At 43.8% G+C, this 17,063-nt stretch overlaps 2 protein-coding genes across 2 annotated transcripts; one reads left to right on the top strand and one right to left on the bottom strand.

The window, feature by feature from the left end:
• Positions 1 to 3,133: 3,133 nt before the first annotated feature.
• On the bottom strand, positions 3,134 to 6,839 carry marveld1 (MARVEL domain containing 1). The gene has a single exon (XM_039621848.1). The coding sequence runs from the start codon at positions 6,164 to 6,166 to the stop codon at positions 5,681 to 5,683; it is 486 nt and encodes a 161-aa protein (XP_039477782.1). The 5' UTR covers positions 6,167 to 6,839; the 3' UTR covers positions 3,134 to 5,680.
• Positions 6,840 to 7,085: 246 nt separating this feature from the next.
• On the top strand, positions 7,086 to 10,375 carry LOC116316634 (arginine vasopressin-induced protein 1-like). The gene is made up of 3 exons (XM_031735246.2): positions 7,086 to 7,329; positions 8,415 to 8,778; positions 8,862 to 10,375. The coding sequence occupies exons 2-3, from the start codon at positions 8,429 to 8,431 to the stop codon at positions 9,115 to 9,117; spliced, it is 606 nt and encodes a 201-aa protein (XP_031591106.1). The 5' UTR covers positions 7,086 to 7,329; positions 8,415 to 8,428; the 3' UTR covers positions 9,118 to 10,375.
• The last annotated feature ends 6,688 nt before the right edge of the window (positions 10,376 to 17,063 follow it).

Below are 17,063 nucleotides of genomic sequence, written 5' to 3'. Positions count from 1 at the left end.
AGTGCTGTTTGTGTAACCAATAAAGTTCAGTAGATGAACAAGAAATAGCACATATCTGTAATATTTCTCTTAATGTTTCTTAATAGTCTTGACTAGGATAAATGAGAGAAATACACTCACTCACCACTTCATTAGTTACACCTTGCTACTTGCATAGATTCAATAAGTTGCAGGAAACATTCCTCAGAGATTCTGGGTAAAAATTACATAATAGCATCACACAGTTACTGCAGATTTGTCAGGTGCTTTGAGTAAAGTCAACTCACTGTAATGTTAAAGAAACTGGTTTGAGATGATTTGAGCTGTGAGTCACATTTGTGAAGCAGCCATCAGATGATGGGTACACAGTGGTTATAATGTGACAGCAACAAAATTCAGGCAGGTTGTAGCGTTTGAACTATGCTCAGTTGGTAATAAGGAGGCCCAATGTGTGCCAAGGAAATACCTATATTCCATCATTACACCACCACCATCAGCCTGAATCGTTGATGTAAGGCAGGATGCACCGAATCCTAAGAGACGAATCCTGATACATCGAATTCAGACCCCAACATCTGAAATCTACAGAAAAAAATACAGATTCTCAGAGCAGGCAAAGTTTTTTTCTGTCTTCTATTGCCCAAATTTGGCGAGCCTGTGAGAATTGAAGTTGAGTTGAAACTAGATTTGAGCTACTGTTGCCCTTATATGTTCTCAAAGCAGCCTTGGCATCACCTCTGACATCAACAAAGTGAACACTGAGTTCACCGAGAGAACTGCAGCTCACTCTTTGTAACTGCTAGAGATGGCTGTGCAGAAAAATCCCAGTAGATCTGCAATTGCTAAAATACTTCAGCAGAAAGTCTTGACTATGTCTACTTGCATAATGCATGGAGTTACTGCCACTGAACTGTCTGACTAGAAATTTGTTCAACAAATAGTTGAACAGGGGAAACTAATAAAGTGGCCAGAGAGTGTATTTACAAGTTTGCATGAAATTTTGACTCACTTTTGATGTGTCAGACCTCAGACCCACTTAAGACAACAGTCAAACAATCCATTGTCCCACTGCAGCCCTCTCATGACTCTCAGTGGCTGTGGATGGGACAGCTAAGAGATTGTCCCAAGGCCCATTGTCCCATTGTGCCTCCTTGTGGGTAAAATTAGTCCTTGCTTGCAGTCACTGAGGATGCCTGGATCATAGCAATAATTTCTGTGTGTGAAAAGTTGTGCGATACACATAGATTTTAGACATGTAGAGATTTGTGGCGCAGTTGAATCTATTAGAAACAAGCCAATGTGTGAAAATCTGAAGTTTAAAAGTAAAACAAATATCATTTCTTTTTTTTCTTGTGTCATGTCTTCAGGCACATTTGTTTTAAACACATTCTAAACTGAGGGGATATGGTTTGAAAGAGGTATGTGCTGTTTTTCCTTACAACAGCAGTGTGATGTAACAAAAAGTGTTTGGATCTCTCTGTGTGAAGACTGTGCTTGGGTAAACTTGAGCTGGGAAACAGTTCAGAGCCATGTGAGCTATTAACAAGGACTCCATGATCCACGCTTGGAAGGAATGTTTGTTTTACATCCCAGAGTGCGTCTGTGTACACAGCACATAAAGAGTTTTGGGGCACAGGAAAAATAATCATCTTTGACATTAAGTTTTAATGACGAATGAATGAAGGGTGAATAATGTAAGTTGGAAATAAGAATCATTAAATGTCAGACAGAAAATCTGCTATTTTATCCACCCAGTGACGCAAAAAACTTCACCACACCCTCCCCTTTTTCCTGACACATTCACTCTGTAACACACTCAACATCTTGACTAAGGACTGGCAGACTGAGGAGGGAAGCTGTGGTATTTTCAAGGCTATAAATAGCAATTATTCTTTCCCATCACTCGCTGGCATTCCCCTCGCACAACACATGAACACTGCGAACATTCAGAAATTGTCTGGGCAAAAACTGCTGTAACAGATATAAGAATAAGAAATCCCAGTTACCATAGGAAACCAGAAACTGAAACATCACTGGCAAATAAACCTTCCATGCCCAGAACACTGTGCTGATTCATGCCTTACACAGACAGGAAATGTCAATCTCAGATTCTTGCTGGGAACTCAAAGACGTTTTTGCACATCTTCCCCTTTCACATTTTACTCCCCCCCCCCCCTCCCCCTTGCTCATTCACTTGTTCAGTTGGCCTCCGTCTGGTTTGTCAGCCCCTCTTTCCCTCTCTGCAGCGGTGGAATGTACGTCTCAGCACTTGCCGATGAAAATGTGCTTAACAGGGCACGGCTGTGTGCTTTTGTCGGTGTTTTCAGGTTTCATCTGAGTACACGTAACCTCCCCAAGTGAGACAGGATGTCTGCCAACAGGAAATAAAGAGCCAAACAAACTGATAGGACACACGGGTAGGACAGAACACTTCCAGTCGGAGTTACCCACCCAGAATTTGGGTCGCTAGGAACACGGAGGTTCTCTTCCAGTCTTGGAGTTGGCTCTTACTGTTAAAAAATACAGTGTCATAGGCCACCAGGTCTGGTCGGTGAGAATGCTTTGCCAAATCATCTACTGGGATGAAGATCAGGACTAGGCTCAGTAAAAAGAGAAGGATGTGGTTTTAAAGTGAATGTTTCTTAAATGTGAACATTTCCTTTTGAATAATGCTGAGCGTGTATAAATCCCAAAATGTTCAAAAGATGGATGCATGTTTATTTCAAGTCTGTCTTAAAATTATACAGAAGGTATTTCGATCACTTCTTATGTTCTCAGTTCCTCTTGTCCATAATCATCCTGACCAGATGTCAGCATAAGGCATCAGGGACAGAATTTCTATCAATTTTTTAAAATCATTCATCATATGATTATATGTTTCCTCTCATATTAGAGGAAACAGCTCTACTCACCGCTTTTGTAGACAGGAAGCAACAAAACTGCTTCCACTGCATGTGTGGAATTTTCAAAATAAGAAAATGTCTCCAAATGAAAATCAAAGACAGGTGATATAGTTCCAAATGGTGTGCTGTGTGTTCCTTTTAAATTTAGCCAGACTGAGCCTCCTGTTCATCTAACCTGTTAAATACTATACGTCTGGCGGAATAAAGTTTTATTTTTAAACAAAAAAACAAGACAGTCTTGGATTTGGTCATCTTACCAGTGATTTAATTACAACCATAAGACATAGTCATGTCATTGTTATCCATTTTTGGCCTCATTGTTAGATTAATAAAGTTTTTCTGTGACATCAGTCCAAGGCAGCAGTTTGTAACAGGGTGCTGTGCTTCCAAGGAGAGGCAGAGGAACTCTTTATAACTTGGTTGCTTGCAAAAGGGTGGGAGAGCGCACGCAGGCATACAGGAAACGTCTCTTTGGTCGACTTGCCAGAATAAATATCACACAGTTGGCACTCCAGGGTATGGTCTGACTCTATATGTACTATGTGTCTGGGTTTTCTTTTCTCCCCATGTAGCTTTAAAAAAACAACAACAAAAAACCCCCAAAACAACAACCTCGCCCATGTTGCACCCACACCCGTAATTTCCAGTCTCGCTACCTGTGATTAAATGGGCTCATTGTTTGGACAATCGATGTAATGTTTATGAAGCAAACTCACAATGAACTCATTCACAAAAAACAAGATCTTTAAACTGCGGTGAGTGAATAACGAGGAGCCTGTAAATGTGGTCAGGCTTAAAGGTTTAAATGTGGAGACTCCTTTTCTGGCCTTAACTGTGAGCATCCACCGTCACCGTGAGTCATCCAAAATTTAAACTGACTCTCCGTGAGTACTTTCAGTATCAAACTGAAACCATGGCTTCGGTTTGATACTGCTTTGTTTAAAGTGGGCTGTTGTGTGCCGTCTCCATTTGGTTGTATACAACAGTGCTTTCCCACAGGCGCCGACACGTGGACAGGACGACACTCCTGATCTCAGAGGGGGAAGGGAGGGGTGCATGTGTGTGTGTGTGGAAGGGGGGCTTCTTCCCTCCTTTAGAAGCACTAGATTTATATCCTGACCCTCCAGCTGGTTAATGTTAACCCTTTCACTCCTAAAATTCTGGCCACAGATGTTTCCCAAAATCAAAAGCAATTTTTTCCAGCTCTTTTTCAGATAATAATTCAATTGTACTGCTGATCTATAATCTATTAACTGCATGGCTGTTGCTTTTATTCTGGTGCTTGATGCTAAAATTTGGAGTGGTAATAATACAACATTTCATCCTTGCGCTCCTCTCCAAGAAAAACTCATCATGGTTTGTTGCCAGTATGCAAGGCAAAAAAAAAAAAAAAAGGAAACTCCAAAAAAGGAAAAGTGTGTGTTTGTGTTTTTTAAACTACATATCAGCAATGAGTATGCAGCTTATCAGTACAAATCAGCCTCTTTATAATAAAGGTGGCCAAAAAGTTGCCAGAATGTAGTTTTAGGTGCTGTTCAAGCAACTTGTCTGCAGCATGTTTTTAGGAACTGTATGCTGACTGGAATATATGAGACATCAAATCATCTTCTAACTCATTGGGCTTTATTTTCATTGGCTGAATGTTAGCCCACCTCCAGAACCCCAACAGACTGTTCCGGTAAGAACCAAGCCTCTTCCCAGATTATTGTTCACGCGAGACTAAACACACGCACTCAGACATCTTTGGCAAAGTAGGATAACTCCCAGACAACTCCATCCTACAGCGCATGCATTTTGTTTGCCCCTGCGAATGAGTCATTTTTCTTCAAGAAGCACATAGGTCTAAGGTTTGATGTCTTTCATGTGGTTTTGTGGTGTAGCATGTAAATGATCCCTGCTGATTGGCCGACGCTTTTATCTCCCAAAAGGAAGTTCCGTTGCTGTTAAGCTCTAATTATGTGTTTCATTTAAAAAAAGAAAAAAAAGACCACAAAAGGCTCGGTGCGCTGTGTGCTCTTTGCCTGGTTTTGTCTCCAAATTTAATTAAAACAATGTCCTGAAGCAGCTTATCTGAAAGCACTGATACACGATCACAATGAAAGAAATAGCTCACTGACTGACTAGTGTTTATTATAAAAGCCACAATGAACTGTTAATAAAGGTTTTTGTTCAGCATACACACTGTAGCACCAATCACATCTGTGTTGTGGAGTTGTTGTTATCACCTTGTTGTTGAGTATACAGCATTCGGACAGAAGGCACTGATTTAAAAAACAAACAAACAAACAAACTGATTTTTCAGTCCAACTTTTTAGTAAAAAATAAGTAAACATAAAAATATATTTAAAAAGGTAATGAAAATAAACCCCTGTTAAAACAACTGTAGCAATTCTATAAAAAAAAGTTTAAGGTGGACTGTTAACCAGTACCAATACTAATCTGGAAAATGTAGGCTATGTTAAGGCCATTTCACTGTTACCACTAAATATACTGCTAGGCCACAATAACAAGTCCATACATTAATATTATAAGAGTCTTCATAACTATATAGGCTATTGTTGAGCTTAACAAGGAGACAACACACGGCACTTAGCCACCATACCAACAGGTCTCTTTCATGTAAGTAACCATTAAACACACACCAATAAACAGTGGCCGATCCTGTTTCGCCACCACCGTGGATTGTTAAGAGAGAGGAGAAAACAGAGATTAGAGTAACCGTTGAGTGAAATTACAGTGACGTTAACTATTCCTCATCTTGCCATGACCACCCTTGAGCACCCACGCTGCTCAACAGTTTACCCTCTTTGACACTTTCTGCACGCTCCAAAAATAACGGACAGGAGGTAAGCCAGGCAGCTGAAGCAGGCGAACACAGCGGCTGTCAGGTAGACTTTGTACAGACATGGATGCTTGTACTGAGGCAAGTTGCAGAAGGAGTTTCGATCGGTATTGTAGATCATGACGCCTATGGCCGGCAGGTAGAGCACCGAGGCGAACACGTCGTGCGCCAGGTTGGTGCACGACCAGCGATCCCCTCCCAGCAAAGGCACGAGGTCCTGCTTGTCCAGCAGGGTGAGGAAGAAAAGGGCCAGGGTGAGGAGCCAAAAGAAGACAGCGACGAACAGCACGAAGTGGATAGACCCCCCGTATTTGTTGGCGGCGATGGTGACCCACAGGCAGGCTCCGAACACGATCTGCAGGATCCGCGTAATTCCCATAAAACTCCTGAGGAACTTCAGGATGTTCCCCCTCACCTGCGGCTGGGGAGGTTGGGGTGGCATCGCTCTCTCTCCTCCTCCGGTCACTCTCGGTCCACTTTTTCCCGAACAGGGCGGGTGCTTTTTTGCCAGCTGCAAACAGCTGGGGAAAAGATGGGCAAAGTGTGAAAATAAAAGGCCTGGAGGGCCGGGCTTCTGGTGGGACAACAGGGAAGCCAAAAGCGGGTGAGTGTGGGGTTAAAAGGGAACTCTCTGTTCTTTCCACAGCCCCGGAGTTTTGAAATGATAAACCTTCTTGTGTGTTTCGTCTTTTCCGTTTCCTCCGTTGAATGTAGCATCTGTGTAGGGGGCTGGGAGATGGATAGGGGTGGCCTGTAATTCAAAGCCTGCTCCTCCTCTGCTGGACTGAACGGACATTTCACCCATCCGCTGTTAGATTCCTTTTTATATACTAGTGTGACTCTGAATGCATAACATGAATGTACAAACATCAAAACTCGACGCTTCAACTTTAGAGCCAAGAAACTTTAGTTTCTTTCGGCTGAAAAATCCATGCCTCGATTCCAGGAGGAGACACACATCCCTTTGGGATTGCGTCAGGAAGGGCATCCGGTCTAAAAACCTGCCAGATCAAAATATAGGTTACCGCTGTGCCAAGCCCTTGTTTAATAGGGGACCAGCGGGAAGCGCTTCTTATTCTTCTTCATTATCAAGATGTGGCATTTTTCTCCACTTTGCCTTTCCGCTCTAACATGCCATGATAATACACCGTCTGTTCGTACAGCACCAGTGTTTATGAGCCCCATGCGTCACTGTGTTTACGTGTGTAAGGCGCAGGATTATCACATGTTACTTCTTTCTCTCATAACTGACAGATGCTTCTCGTGCCAGCCAGGCTCATTGACGTCAATGGATTTCAGTGCGCACGCCCTACGTGGCCAATAGGCGGGCCCAATGACATGTCCCACCTAGTTAAACCGATTATTGGTGGAACGAAAACGTCGAACAATCCCAGACAGGCTGGAGTAGAATATACTTCAGATCTTATTCGACTCGTTTGTGATTGACAGCCAGACCGATGACACTTACTGATCGCGGAGGCTGGACAAACCCGGTCCTGCAGCGGCTGGAGTAGTGTTGAGTGGAATAGGCACACCGATGAATACAAAGCAGAGAAAGAGAGAGATGCGATAGAAGAAAAGTGAGCATTTCGGTGTCATCTTCGGGTAAGCAGAAGCTTTTTAATTGTCCACATGACTCTCATGAGATTCTTGTTTTCTGCCTTTTGCCCACAGGGCAGCCACCACAGCGCGGATTAGGGCAATTATTTTTCATTCTCTGCATGCATGTTGCTTTATTTTTTAAAAAAAACAAGGTTATTTCAAGGATCAACTAAACTTTTTCCAGAAGCGTTCATTTTGAAAGCGACCCGGTAGGTTGTCTGCAACAGTGATCCGCAGCTGTTTGTTATGCAAACAGTAAACGCAGCAAGGGGAATGAAAGGAGAAGTCAGTGACGTTTGGGTTGGTCTAACCTACTTTTAAAGCGAACGCTAAATAGCTCTGTAGATGTGCGACTTTGCGTTAAAGCCGCACACCGCAGCGTCACTGTTTGGATGTCATGCAAGGTAGCTTACAATGTGAATTCTTGTTTATAATTTGGCTGTGATGACACACACTCACAGAGCACAGGAAACTGTCCGAGGCTTCTACGGTTATGAAACATGTAGAACAAAATAGTTAATGTATAACAGAGAAAGCAGACGTGGACCTTTGCAGAATGAAACTTGGTTCATAGAGTGTTGGAAATTTCCTTCCTGGCCAGGAGCTGATACATCTGAGACATTAATGTACATAAATAATGCTGGGCTTAAACAGAAGAAATGCAGGCTGGATTAAACAAGTAATTCTTTTAGTTGGATTACAGGTGAAAGCTGTGCAGGAAGGCGGTAAGTACACCTTTATTGAGGTCACTGAAATGAGTGCTCCACTGACCCATGATCAGTCATGACCTTGATGACTTATCTATCTGGTAGTGTCCCACTCAGAAGCTCACTGTATGTGAAAGCAAGACAAGGTTACCATCTGCAGTCTAATGGGCTTTGACGTGCAGCCTGTCACTCACTTCCTAAAGAAGGATTATAGAATCAAACTTCAAGACTCACAGCTGACTGCCAGGTGCTTTGACAGCTGTAGATTTCCACATGGCGTGACCATTGTGTTGTTGTTGTTTTTTAAAAAAATCAAATATGAATTTAAGATCCCAAGCACCCTTCATGTCAGAGCTGAAACTCTTGGTTCCTTCTCCACAGCATAGACCCCGTGTATGCCACCTTTGCCCGTGTTTCTCTGGATGGATAGTGGACCCGCCTCACCTTCTTCCTCCATGTTGGCGGGCCGTTCCACATTGTGGCGTCTGTCTGAGAGGAGGAGCAGAAAGGCCGGCTCAGCGAACATTTTCAGCAATGTGAATCTGTGGCAGCTTCAGAGGCTCTTCAGGGCAGCAGGGGACCAGGATGCGGAGCAGAGGGCCCAGTTAATTTGGGGCCACGGAGATGAGGCTGAACTTGCTAAGGCCTTAATAGGACTGAGGGCCCGAAGCCACCGCAAAGGGCTGAGGACTAATGGAAGGGATGCGTTGGGCACACACTGGCTGCGAGCCTTCAGCCACCTCAGGTAGAAACACTGCTAACTTAACACATATTGAAAAAACTCAGCCTTTCAGTTACGTGAATCTGAAAGGAATTTTTGTCCCTCAGGATTGGGGAGAGCTCACCAAGCAGCCAGGGGAAGGATCCCAGCGAGGAGAGTGATTCTGAGGCAGGAGCACAGAGCAGTCCAGAGCCCCGAAGACACACCTCAGTAGGAACAGGAAGAGTAGCAGGGTCCTCAGTGGTACTAAATGAGAGCCAGGACCCTGCAATGACACCTGAGAAACCAGTCAGATCCAACTCAGTACTGAGAAGAGGAGGGGAGAACAAACCAGAGCGATACCTCCACCGAATACTCCACTGACTTCACAGTCAAAACTGGAACGAGGTTGAAATATAACACAGGCACAGATAAGGCAGTGGCAGTTTTAAGTGGAACTAATAATGGAAAAGTTTCTCATAATACCAAAGTGTCTTATTAGCAGGATCTGCCCTGTGGCACACCTGCACTACACGTCCACTTGAACATTTCAGCAAAATCCATTGACTGGTTGAAGGTATCTCACACCTTTTTACAGTGAATGGCTCTCCATAACTGCCTTGTGTTTTCTTAAATTCATCCTACCAGCGACACTAACCAGGCACACTGACAATTTATTATTGCTGATATGAGTTTAAGTGGTTTCCATTTTGAAATCAGTATCCGGACAACCCATTATACTATAACTATACTATAACTTTATTGCAAAGTCACACTTTCAGTACCACCAGAAGGCATATGTATTTCCATATTATATACTTTATGTATGCACACATGTTTATATGTTTGTAATTTAACTTGAAAAGATGTTAATGTTCAAATTTTGTATTAACACTAACCAATGCTGAAAAAGGAAAATATCACATAAATAAGTTCAGGTGCATTTTATCCCCATGTTCCTGAGTGTGGTACATTACACTACATTATGAATATTATGAAAAGTAGGAATAACACTGGACTCAGGTCATTGTACAGAGTGAATGAGTCAAATGTTATATTGATTGAACTGCTGCACCAGCTTATCTTGTCCTTGGTTTGTGCTTCAGTAAGCAGAGATAAGTAGAGAATGCATAAGATGTTTATTAAGTCTGACAACACAGAAATTAGGTAAATAGAAAGAGGAAGGATGCTTGAGTGTCTAGATGGTGGAATAAAAGAGATTTAGAGATGCAGGTTGGACAATCATAGGCTTAAAAGAGTGAATGAAGGATATACATTAAAAAGTAGCCACAGCAGACTGATTAGCTCACATATAGCGCCACCAGAAACAAATCAAGAGGCAAATTCTGAAGGGAGTGGTTAAGCAGATCAAAGCATAAATAATAGAATAAAGATGATGGATTCCCAGTGTATTGGATAGAATTTTCACCAAAGCTTCATTTGTTTAAAGTGTCAGGAAGTCAAAAATAATACATTTTGAGTGCAATGCTCACTGGGCAGGGAAAGGCAAACTTGAAAAAGCATTGCTCAAGCTCACAGTGTGAAATCCCGCTGTGCCGATGAATGTAAAACCTCGTCAGATGGCTGGAAACTGAAGTTGTCATTTCTGATTTTTAGTAATAAAGTGAGTCTTTGTATTTTCTCTCTGGTGTATTTGTGTATTTGTGAGAGCAACGTTCACGTCGACCTTCAGTCACTAGATGGCGCCAAAGGGTTTACTTTGTTGTTAAAGCGCTGTATTGAGCATGATTATGTCTCTCATACTTTCATTGCATATTAAAATTTTCATGAACTTAAAGGTCAGACTAATTTTATTAGACAAACAGACAATCCTGTTTCTCCAGCCTTTAATGAGGAGTATCCAAGCTTTAGGGTAGCAGCCCTGTGTGTGTTCTTCAGCCTATGCTTCAGTTTATTTTAAAGAAACTCTACGTCATTCATTTTCTCAACAATTTAAAAGAACAAAGAAAAATTGACATGTGCCCATGAGACTTTTTTTTTTTTTTTTTTAAATCCATCCCACCACCCAGTTTCTTTGTGCTCACACAGACACCACAGAGTAGTACAGGAAGGACTTTATCTTCCAGATTGTGTGAAGGATCACATTTACTCTGCATCCACCAGATGTCCTCTTCTCCTTCATTTTCCCCCAACTCCTCCTGAGGCAAAACTGAGGCGTCTATGGGGCTGCTTCATAGGAGCTGAAACCTCAGCTGACTCCTCAGTACAGAGAAAGCAGGAGTCTGGCTCAGAGTTAATCCTCTCTTCGTTGAACTTTTCACCTTGTTGTGCTAAAACGAGCTTATTGCACGGAAAAGTTTAGTGCCCATATAAGTTTTCTTAGCTTTTCATTTAGTACCTAAATCTTATGACTGTATAGGGAAGGTGGAATGATGATCCAGCATACAGCTGCCATTAGATTTAGTGTTTATGGTCATATCTATAATTTTTCTGCAGAATGAGCACTTCTGTATTCTTACTTAGGTATGATTTAAAAGCAGAGCCCTAGACATCATGTTTTTGTGGAGGTACTTTTACTAAGGCATGGCATTTGAACACAGTGGAAACCCTGAAACTGAATTAAAAATCAAAATCGGTCTTAGGTATGGCGGGTTGGCCAAATAGGGTCTAGTGAAAACTAGAATTGCAAACATTTTTAAAAGTGTGCCAGGATCCAGTCTTTGATGCTAAAGAGGTAGCAGCGTAATAATGGATCAGAACCCCAAAGAAATCACTTCACTGCTTAGAGATATGAATTAAAAGTGTGCATGGAGATGTTTGAATTTGGTATATTTAGCATCTAAATCTAGGTTAAATTTTAAAAGAGTTGCAGAACACAATTAATCATGCTGACGTCTCTATTTCTCTGCTAGTTATTGCAATTCTGTACACAATAGCAATGTGGTGGCAAAGTCGGATTCCTTTGTGGTATTGTTTCCTTTTGGGCAACATGCAAAATGAGCAGTTTTCTAAGTTATGTGCATATAAATGAAACATCTTTAAGCTCCCTAAATTCTGAGTCAAATTCAACAGCTAATGAAAAATAACAGAGAAAAGGCTTTTCTGTGCAATGTTTCAGGGCATTTGCAAATGGCATGTATTTTTGGCCCTCATTCCACAACCGTACACAGCGTGTTGAGGTTTATATTATGCATTCAGCTGACTTATCTCTAATGTTTGTACAGTCAGGTATTCTCATATTTAGCAGTCCACCCAAAAGCTGTTCAGTCCACAAGCATTTTTATGTGCACTCTGATCCTTCTCGGTATTTATGAGAACTCTCCGTTGCTCCATTTCAGTTACAAATTGCACATAACTGGGTGCACACTCGAGAGTTTCCCCTTTAAAGCTGGACTTCCATCACTGATATTGCATCTCGATGCAATCCTGTTTTGTGGTGATCATGAGGCGGATTTACCTGCAACCTGTCTTCTATATCCCCTAAACACCTTTCTGATGCTTCTCCAGGAGAAACCCAGATTTCAAATCTGTTGCCCGTTTTTCTGCATTGCTTTCCAGACATTTTAGTGAAGAAGAATCAACTCAAAGCTGACGACAGATGAAGAAAGAGAAGAGTGACAGCTGTATGGAGAGCGCGGGGAGCAGGTCTGATTTTCAAAAGGAGGAAAACAAGCTTTTTTTCTCTCTATTTGTGTGTGTGTGTGTGTGTGTGTGTGTGTGTGTGTGTGTGTGTGTGTGTGTGTGTGTGTGTGTGTGTGTGTGTGTGTGTGACTGACAACGGAAATGGTATGGAGCTTTAGCAAAAGCATAGATCTGAGAGTTGAATGTGTCCCTGCTGCATTATAATTAGAGCACGGAACAGTAATTAATGAAATGATATATACATGCTCCTTGTGCTCTGATAATAATCCCTAACACACACACACACACACACACACACACACACACACACACACACACACACACACACACACACACACACACAACCTCTGCGCTGCACTCCGTCTTTGTTCACAGAAGAATCACACAACACTGCGGCACGGCACTCATTGTTATTCCTTCCTCTGTGTCAGTGTGCGCCTTTGCTCTCATTCTCGATACTGTACCGCCTCACGCTCTCGTTGGCTTCTGCAGTTTCTAAACACAGACATGGCACTGTCTCCCTGCTCCCTTTGAGCTGAACACAAAACATCACACATGATTCAACAAAAGTGTCAGCTAGCGCCTTTTCAGTTTGCTTAATTTAAAGGGACTCGAGTAACATAAACACTTTCTGTAACCTTTAGAAATGAAAGCTGCTTTATTGAAGTGGAAGACAGATCATTTTCCTGAAACCACAAAAAGAAAACTTGATGTGCGAGCCGAAGCGCCGCTTGTGAATTGAGAGTTCAACCTCCATCTCTGGTCACTTATATAAAATGGACTTCAGCCTCAATGCCTTAATTTCATTCGCTCAAGGTCAAACTGCTTTCCACATCTGAGACCTTTTGGTCCATCTTCATGCTTTGCTGCCTGCAGGGCTGTTCTGGACTGTGGTGAAACGTGCAAAGTCAACTTCACATCACATCATATAACGTTGCATTGCCCATACCGGCAGCCTGAACAGTTCAGAGCAGCAGGGCATAGGATAGAGGGCAAAGCGTCCTCATACCTGTGTAGCTAAGGTCACATATCAGGTGACTGCACTGCTCCTTTGTTCTCTGTCCTTTTTCTGAACCCTCATTAAACACAATAATATTATTTTGTTTACAGTACAGCTTGTTTATATATCTCCACAAGCCCAAATCTGGATGAGTTTCTGTTATAGTTGCCTATTTTAGGTTCGAATTAATATGCAAACAAGTATTATCAGGAAACAAATAAGTGATTCAATGAAATTTTAATGAGGTATTCTCTATATTGGTTCAGTAGTGTATGAAATGAAAACAATATTTCTCATGTATCTCACATTTTAAAAAGTATTACTCACTCACTGTTTTCCTGGGATTTTGGTGCTGTGTAAACACGTCTGCCTAAGTGTGTCATTGCTGGTTGGAGATTTAGTGTGACATCCAGTGCGACGGTGAGATAGAATGAGTGAGAAAAATGCATTACATACCTGTAAAACCTATCCCGTTTGTGTATCTTGCTAGTGGGGGCTGCTGTATTTGCAATCTCCGCATCCAAAAATGAAATTTTAAGCTTACGTAAGAGACCGAGCATCTCACATAAGTGACTGAAATGACAGAACTTGGAAAAATTCTAAGAGGATAATAATGGTGCAGATAATGGCAGCACAGAGGAGTCTTCATATAAGCAGAGTATATGATTTACGGCTGGGATGGTGCTACTCAAGCTAGAAAATGGCAGAATACACTTTCAATCACATAGTGCCCGAGCCGTACCACTTTTAGTTCAGGAGGTTTGCAGGAAATTTGCCTTTGTATTTCCAAGAGCTGGTCACAACACAAAATAGCAGTTGAAGCGAGATCATTCAACTGCAGACCAGACAACAAACGACGGAGGCACCAGACAAGTGCAATCAAACGATGAGTTTATTGACAACGGAGAACAACCATCAGCATATGGCCTGTTTTGCTCTGACAAAAATACACTGAGTTCTGGTTTTATAGCATAGAGGATCACACCCCCACAAACACGTCAATACAGGTCAAAAATACATTATGTCCAGTCATTGTTTACAGACAAGGGTACATCTTGTACATCTCTAATAACTATGAACAGACATATAACTTCTCTTTTTGATAACACCTTCCTTTTAAGGTAATAACTTCAAGCTTCAGGGCCTCTAAGGGCTAATAATGGACCCTCGTCCTCAATCACTAAGTAGACTGAATTGGCGCAGGTCTCAAATAAGAAGCAGAAGACACTTGGGCCTTCGCTCAGGCCTGCCACTAGATTTATGTGTATTGTAAGCATGCATGCAATTAACCTGCTATGTTCTCATCTTCCCTCAACATGTATCACCTGGACACTCTCACCAGTGAAGCTTAAAACCCTCTTGGATAGAACATCAACTCTAAACAAGCACAGTTATGCATTGTGTATAGAATGAACTCAACCTGTGAATAGAATGAATGTGATGACAAACATATTCAATGCAATATGAACCCTGTAAACAATATTACTGATAAAATAATACTGTAGAACATGTTATTAATGCATTTATCATAAGGCAGAGTATATGGCAGCAATAAAAGAATCTCTAAATCCCAACACAGTGCAATGTGGTTTTAGTTAAATGCAAACTTCATCTCTTGGTGTTTTAGTGGTAATTAAAACCATTAAATGTTAAATAGTTAATACTCTGTGTGCATGCAAACATTGCCAGTGGATTCAGTACAACCTGTGTGAAAGAACACAGGAGAAAACTCTCACATCCCCTCGACTTGGCAATAGCGCAACCTTAATTTATTCGGAGATCTGGTTGCAGGGGCTGGTTTATTGTGATTTGTAATAACAGCATGTGCAAATAAAGATCAGACGATTAAAGTGGGACTAATTTTATATTAGCATGTATCACTGAGTTGGAACTAAGAGGGAAAGCACATCTGAATAATTTAGTTTAAAAGAGACCTCTGAGCCAGTGACACGCGATATACACAGAAACTTTGCTTACCGCTTTCTTCTGTAACTCAGACTTACTCACGTATTGTCATAGTGCTGGGTCGTTGACCCAGCGTTTTGTGTTTTACCCCACAGCCGGATGTTGGGACTTCAGAACTGCCGGCTGTGGTGAGTGGAAAAGACACTTTTTCTGTTTCGCCAGACTTTGTGACTGTTTATTCCGGGGCTGTGTTTTTTGAGTCAGCTGCCCAGCCAGAAGCTCAGTCTGCTGCCCAGCCAGAAGCCCAGTCTGCCGCCCAGCCACAAGCCCAGTCTGCTGCCCAGCCACAAGCCCAGTCAGCAGCCCAGCCACAAGCCCAGTCTGCCGCCCAGCCACAAGCCCAGTCTGCCGCCCAGCCACAAGCCCAGTCTGCCGCCCAGCCACAAGCCCAGTCTGCTGTCAGTCTGCCCAGCCAGAAGCCCAGCCACAAGCCCAGTCTGCCGCCCAGCCACAAGCCCAGTCTGCAGCCCAGCCACAAGCCCAGTCATCCTTTCTTTCACTAGCTCAGTCTCCTGTGTCCCCGCTAGTGCAGTCATCTACTCCACCACCTACTCCAACTTCACCACCGTTATCATCTCAACCTTTACTTCAGTCGCCCTCAGCTCAGCCACCTATTCAGCCATCACCTTCACCTACTCCTCCTGTACAACAGGCTAGGTCAATTCAACCCGAAAGAAACTGTTTTTCGTCCGTTCGTTCCAAGCAGAGAGACAAACCAAATGATAATGTAATCATTCCTCAAAAGCTGGCCAGTTCAGAGACTGTGACGCACTCAGGGCCTCCCCAGAGGCTGAGTTTCAGCCCGAAGCCCACTCTGGACCCCTGGAGGCTAAGAACCCAGCTGAGGACTGCACCCGGCTGTCGCTGCCTGAGCAGGGTCAGTGCTCTGCGCAGCTGCAGTCTGCTATGTGTTTACCAGAGGCCCGCGTACCTGCTGCTTCTGTTTTGTCCCTGCCAGAAGCCCGCACACCTGCTGGTTCTGTTTTGTCCCTGCCAGAGGCCCACGAGCCTGCTGGTTCAGCCCTATGTGTGCCAGGGGCCCGTGAGCCCGGCCAGCCCGTCATCGTGTCTGCTGGGGGTTCTGGAGAGCCCGGCCAGCCCATCCTCGTCTCCGCTGGAGGGTCCGAGGGACCGCTTCAGCCTCCTGTCTCCGCTGGAGGGTCCGAGGGACCTCTTCAGCCTCCTGTCTCCGCCGGAGGGTCAGAGGGACCGCTTCAGCTTCCTGTCTCCGCCGGAGGGTCAAAGGGACCTCTTTAGCCTCCTGTCTCCGCTGGAGGGTCCGAGGGGCCGCTTCAGCCTCCTGTCTCCGCTGGAGGGTAGAGCCTGCTGCGCCACCTTCATCATCCACGCCTGCAGCAGCCTCATCATCATCCACGCCTGCAGCAGCCTCATCATCATCCACGCCTGGTCCAGCCTCCGTGTCTTCATCCTCGTCTGGCCCGGCCTCCGTGTCTTCATCCTCGCCTGCAGCCACGGCTTCATCCTCGCCTGGTACTGCTGCTGCCACACCGCCATCCAGTCCGCGTCTGGAGCCCCAACATCGTCGGCCATCTTCTAGGCTGCTAGCAGGACATCATCGCCATCGTGGACACCCTCCTGAACGGTGTTGCTGCCGCCGCTGCCTTCCGCTGCCTTCCGCGTGGCCGGCCTCCGGACCCGCTCTGTCGCCGCCGCCACTGCCTTCCGCGTGGCCGGCCTCCGGACCCGCTCTGTCGCCGCTGCCACTGCCTTCCGCGTGGTCGGCCTCTGGAGGTGAACTGTT

Source organism: Oreochromis aureus, linkage group 13 (assembly GCF_013358895.1).
Source record: "Oreochromis aureus strain Israel breed Guangdong linkage group 13, ZZ_aureus, whole genome shotgun sequence".
Taxonomy (NCBI): Eukaryota; Metazoa; Chordata; class Actinopteri; order Cichliformes; family Cichlidae; genus Oreochromis; species Oreochromis aureus.
The sequence above is the reverse complement of the archived record's forward strand: the minus strand, read 5'-3'. Positions and strand labels throughout refer to the sequence as shown.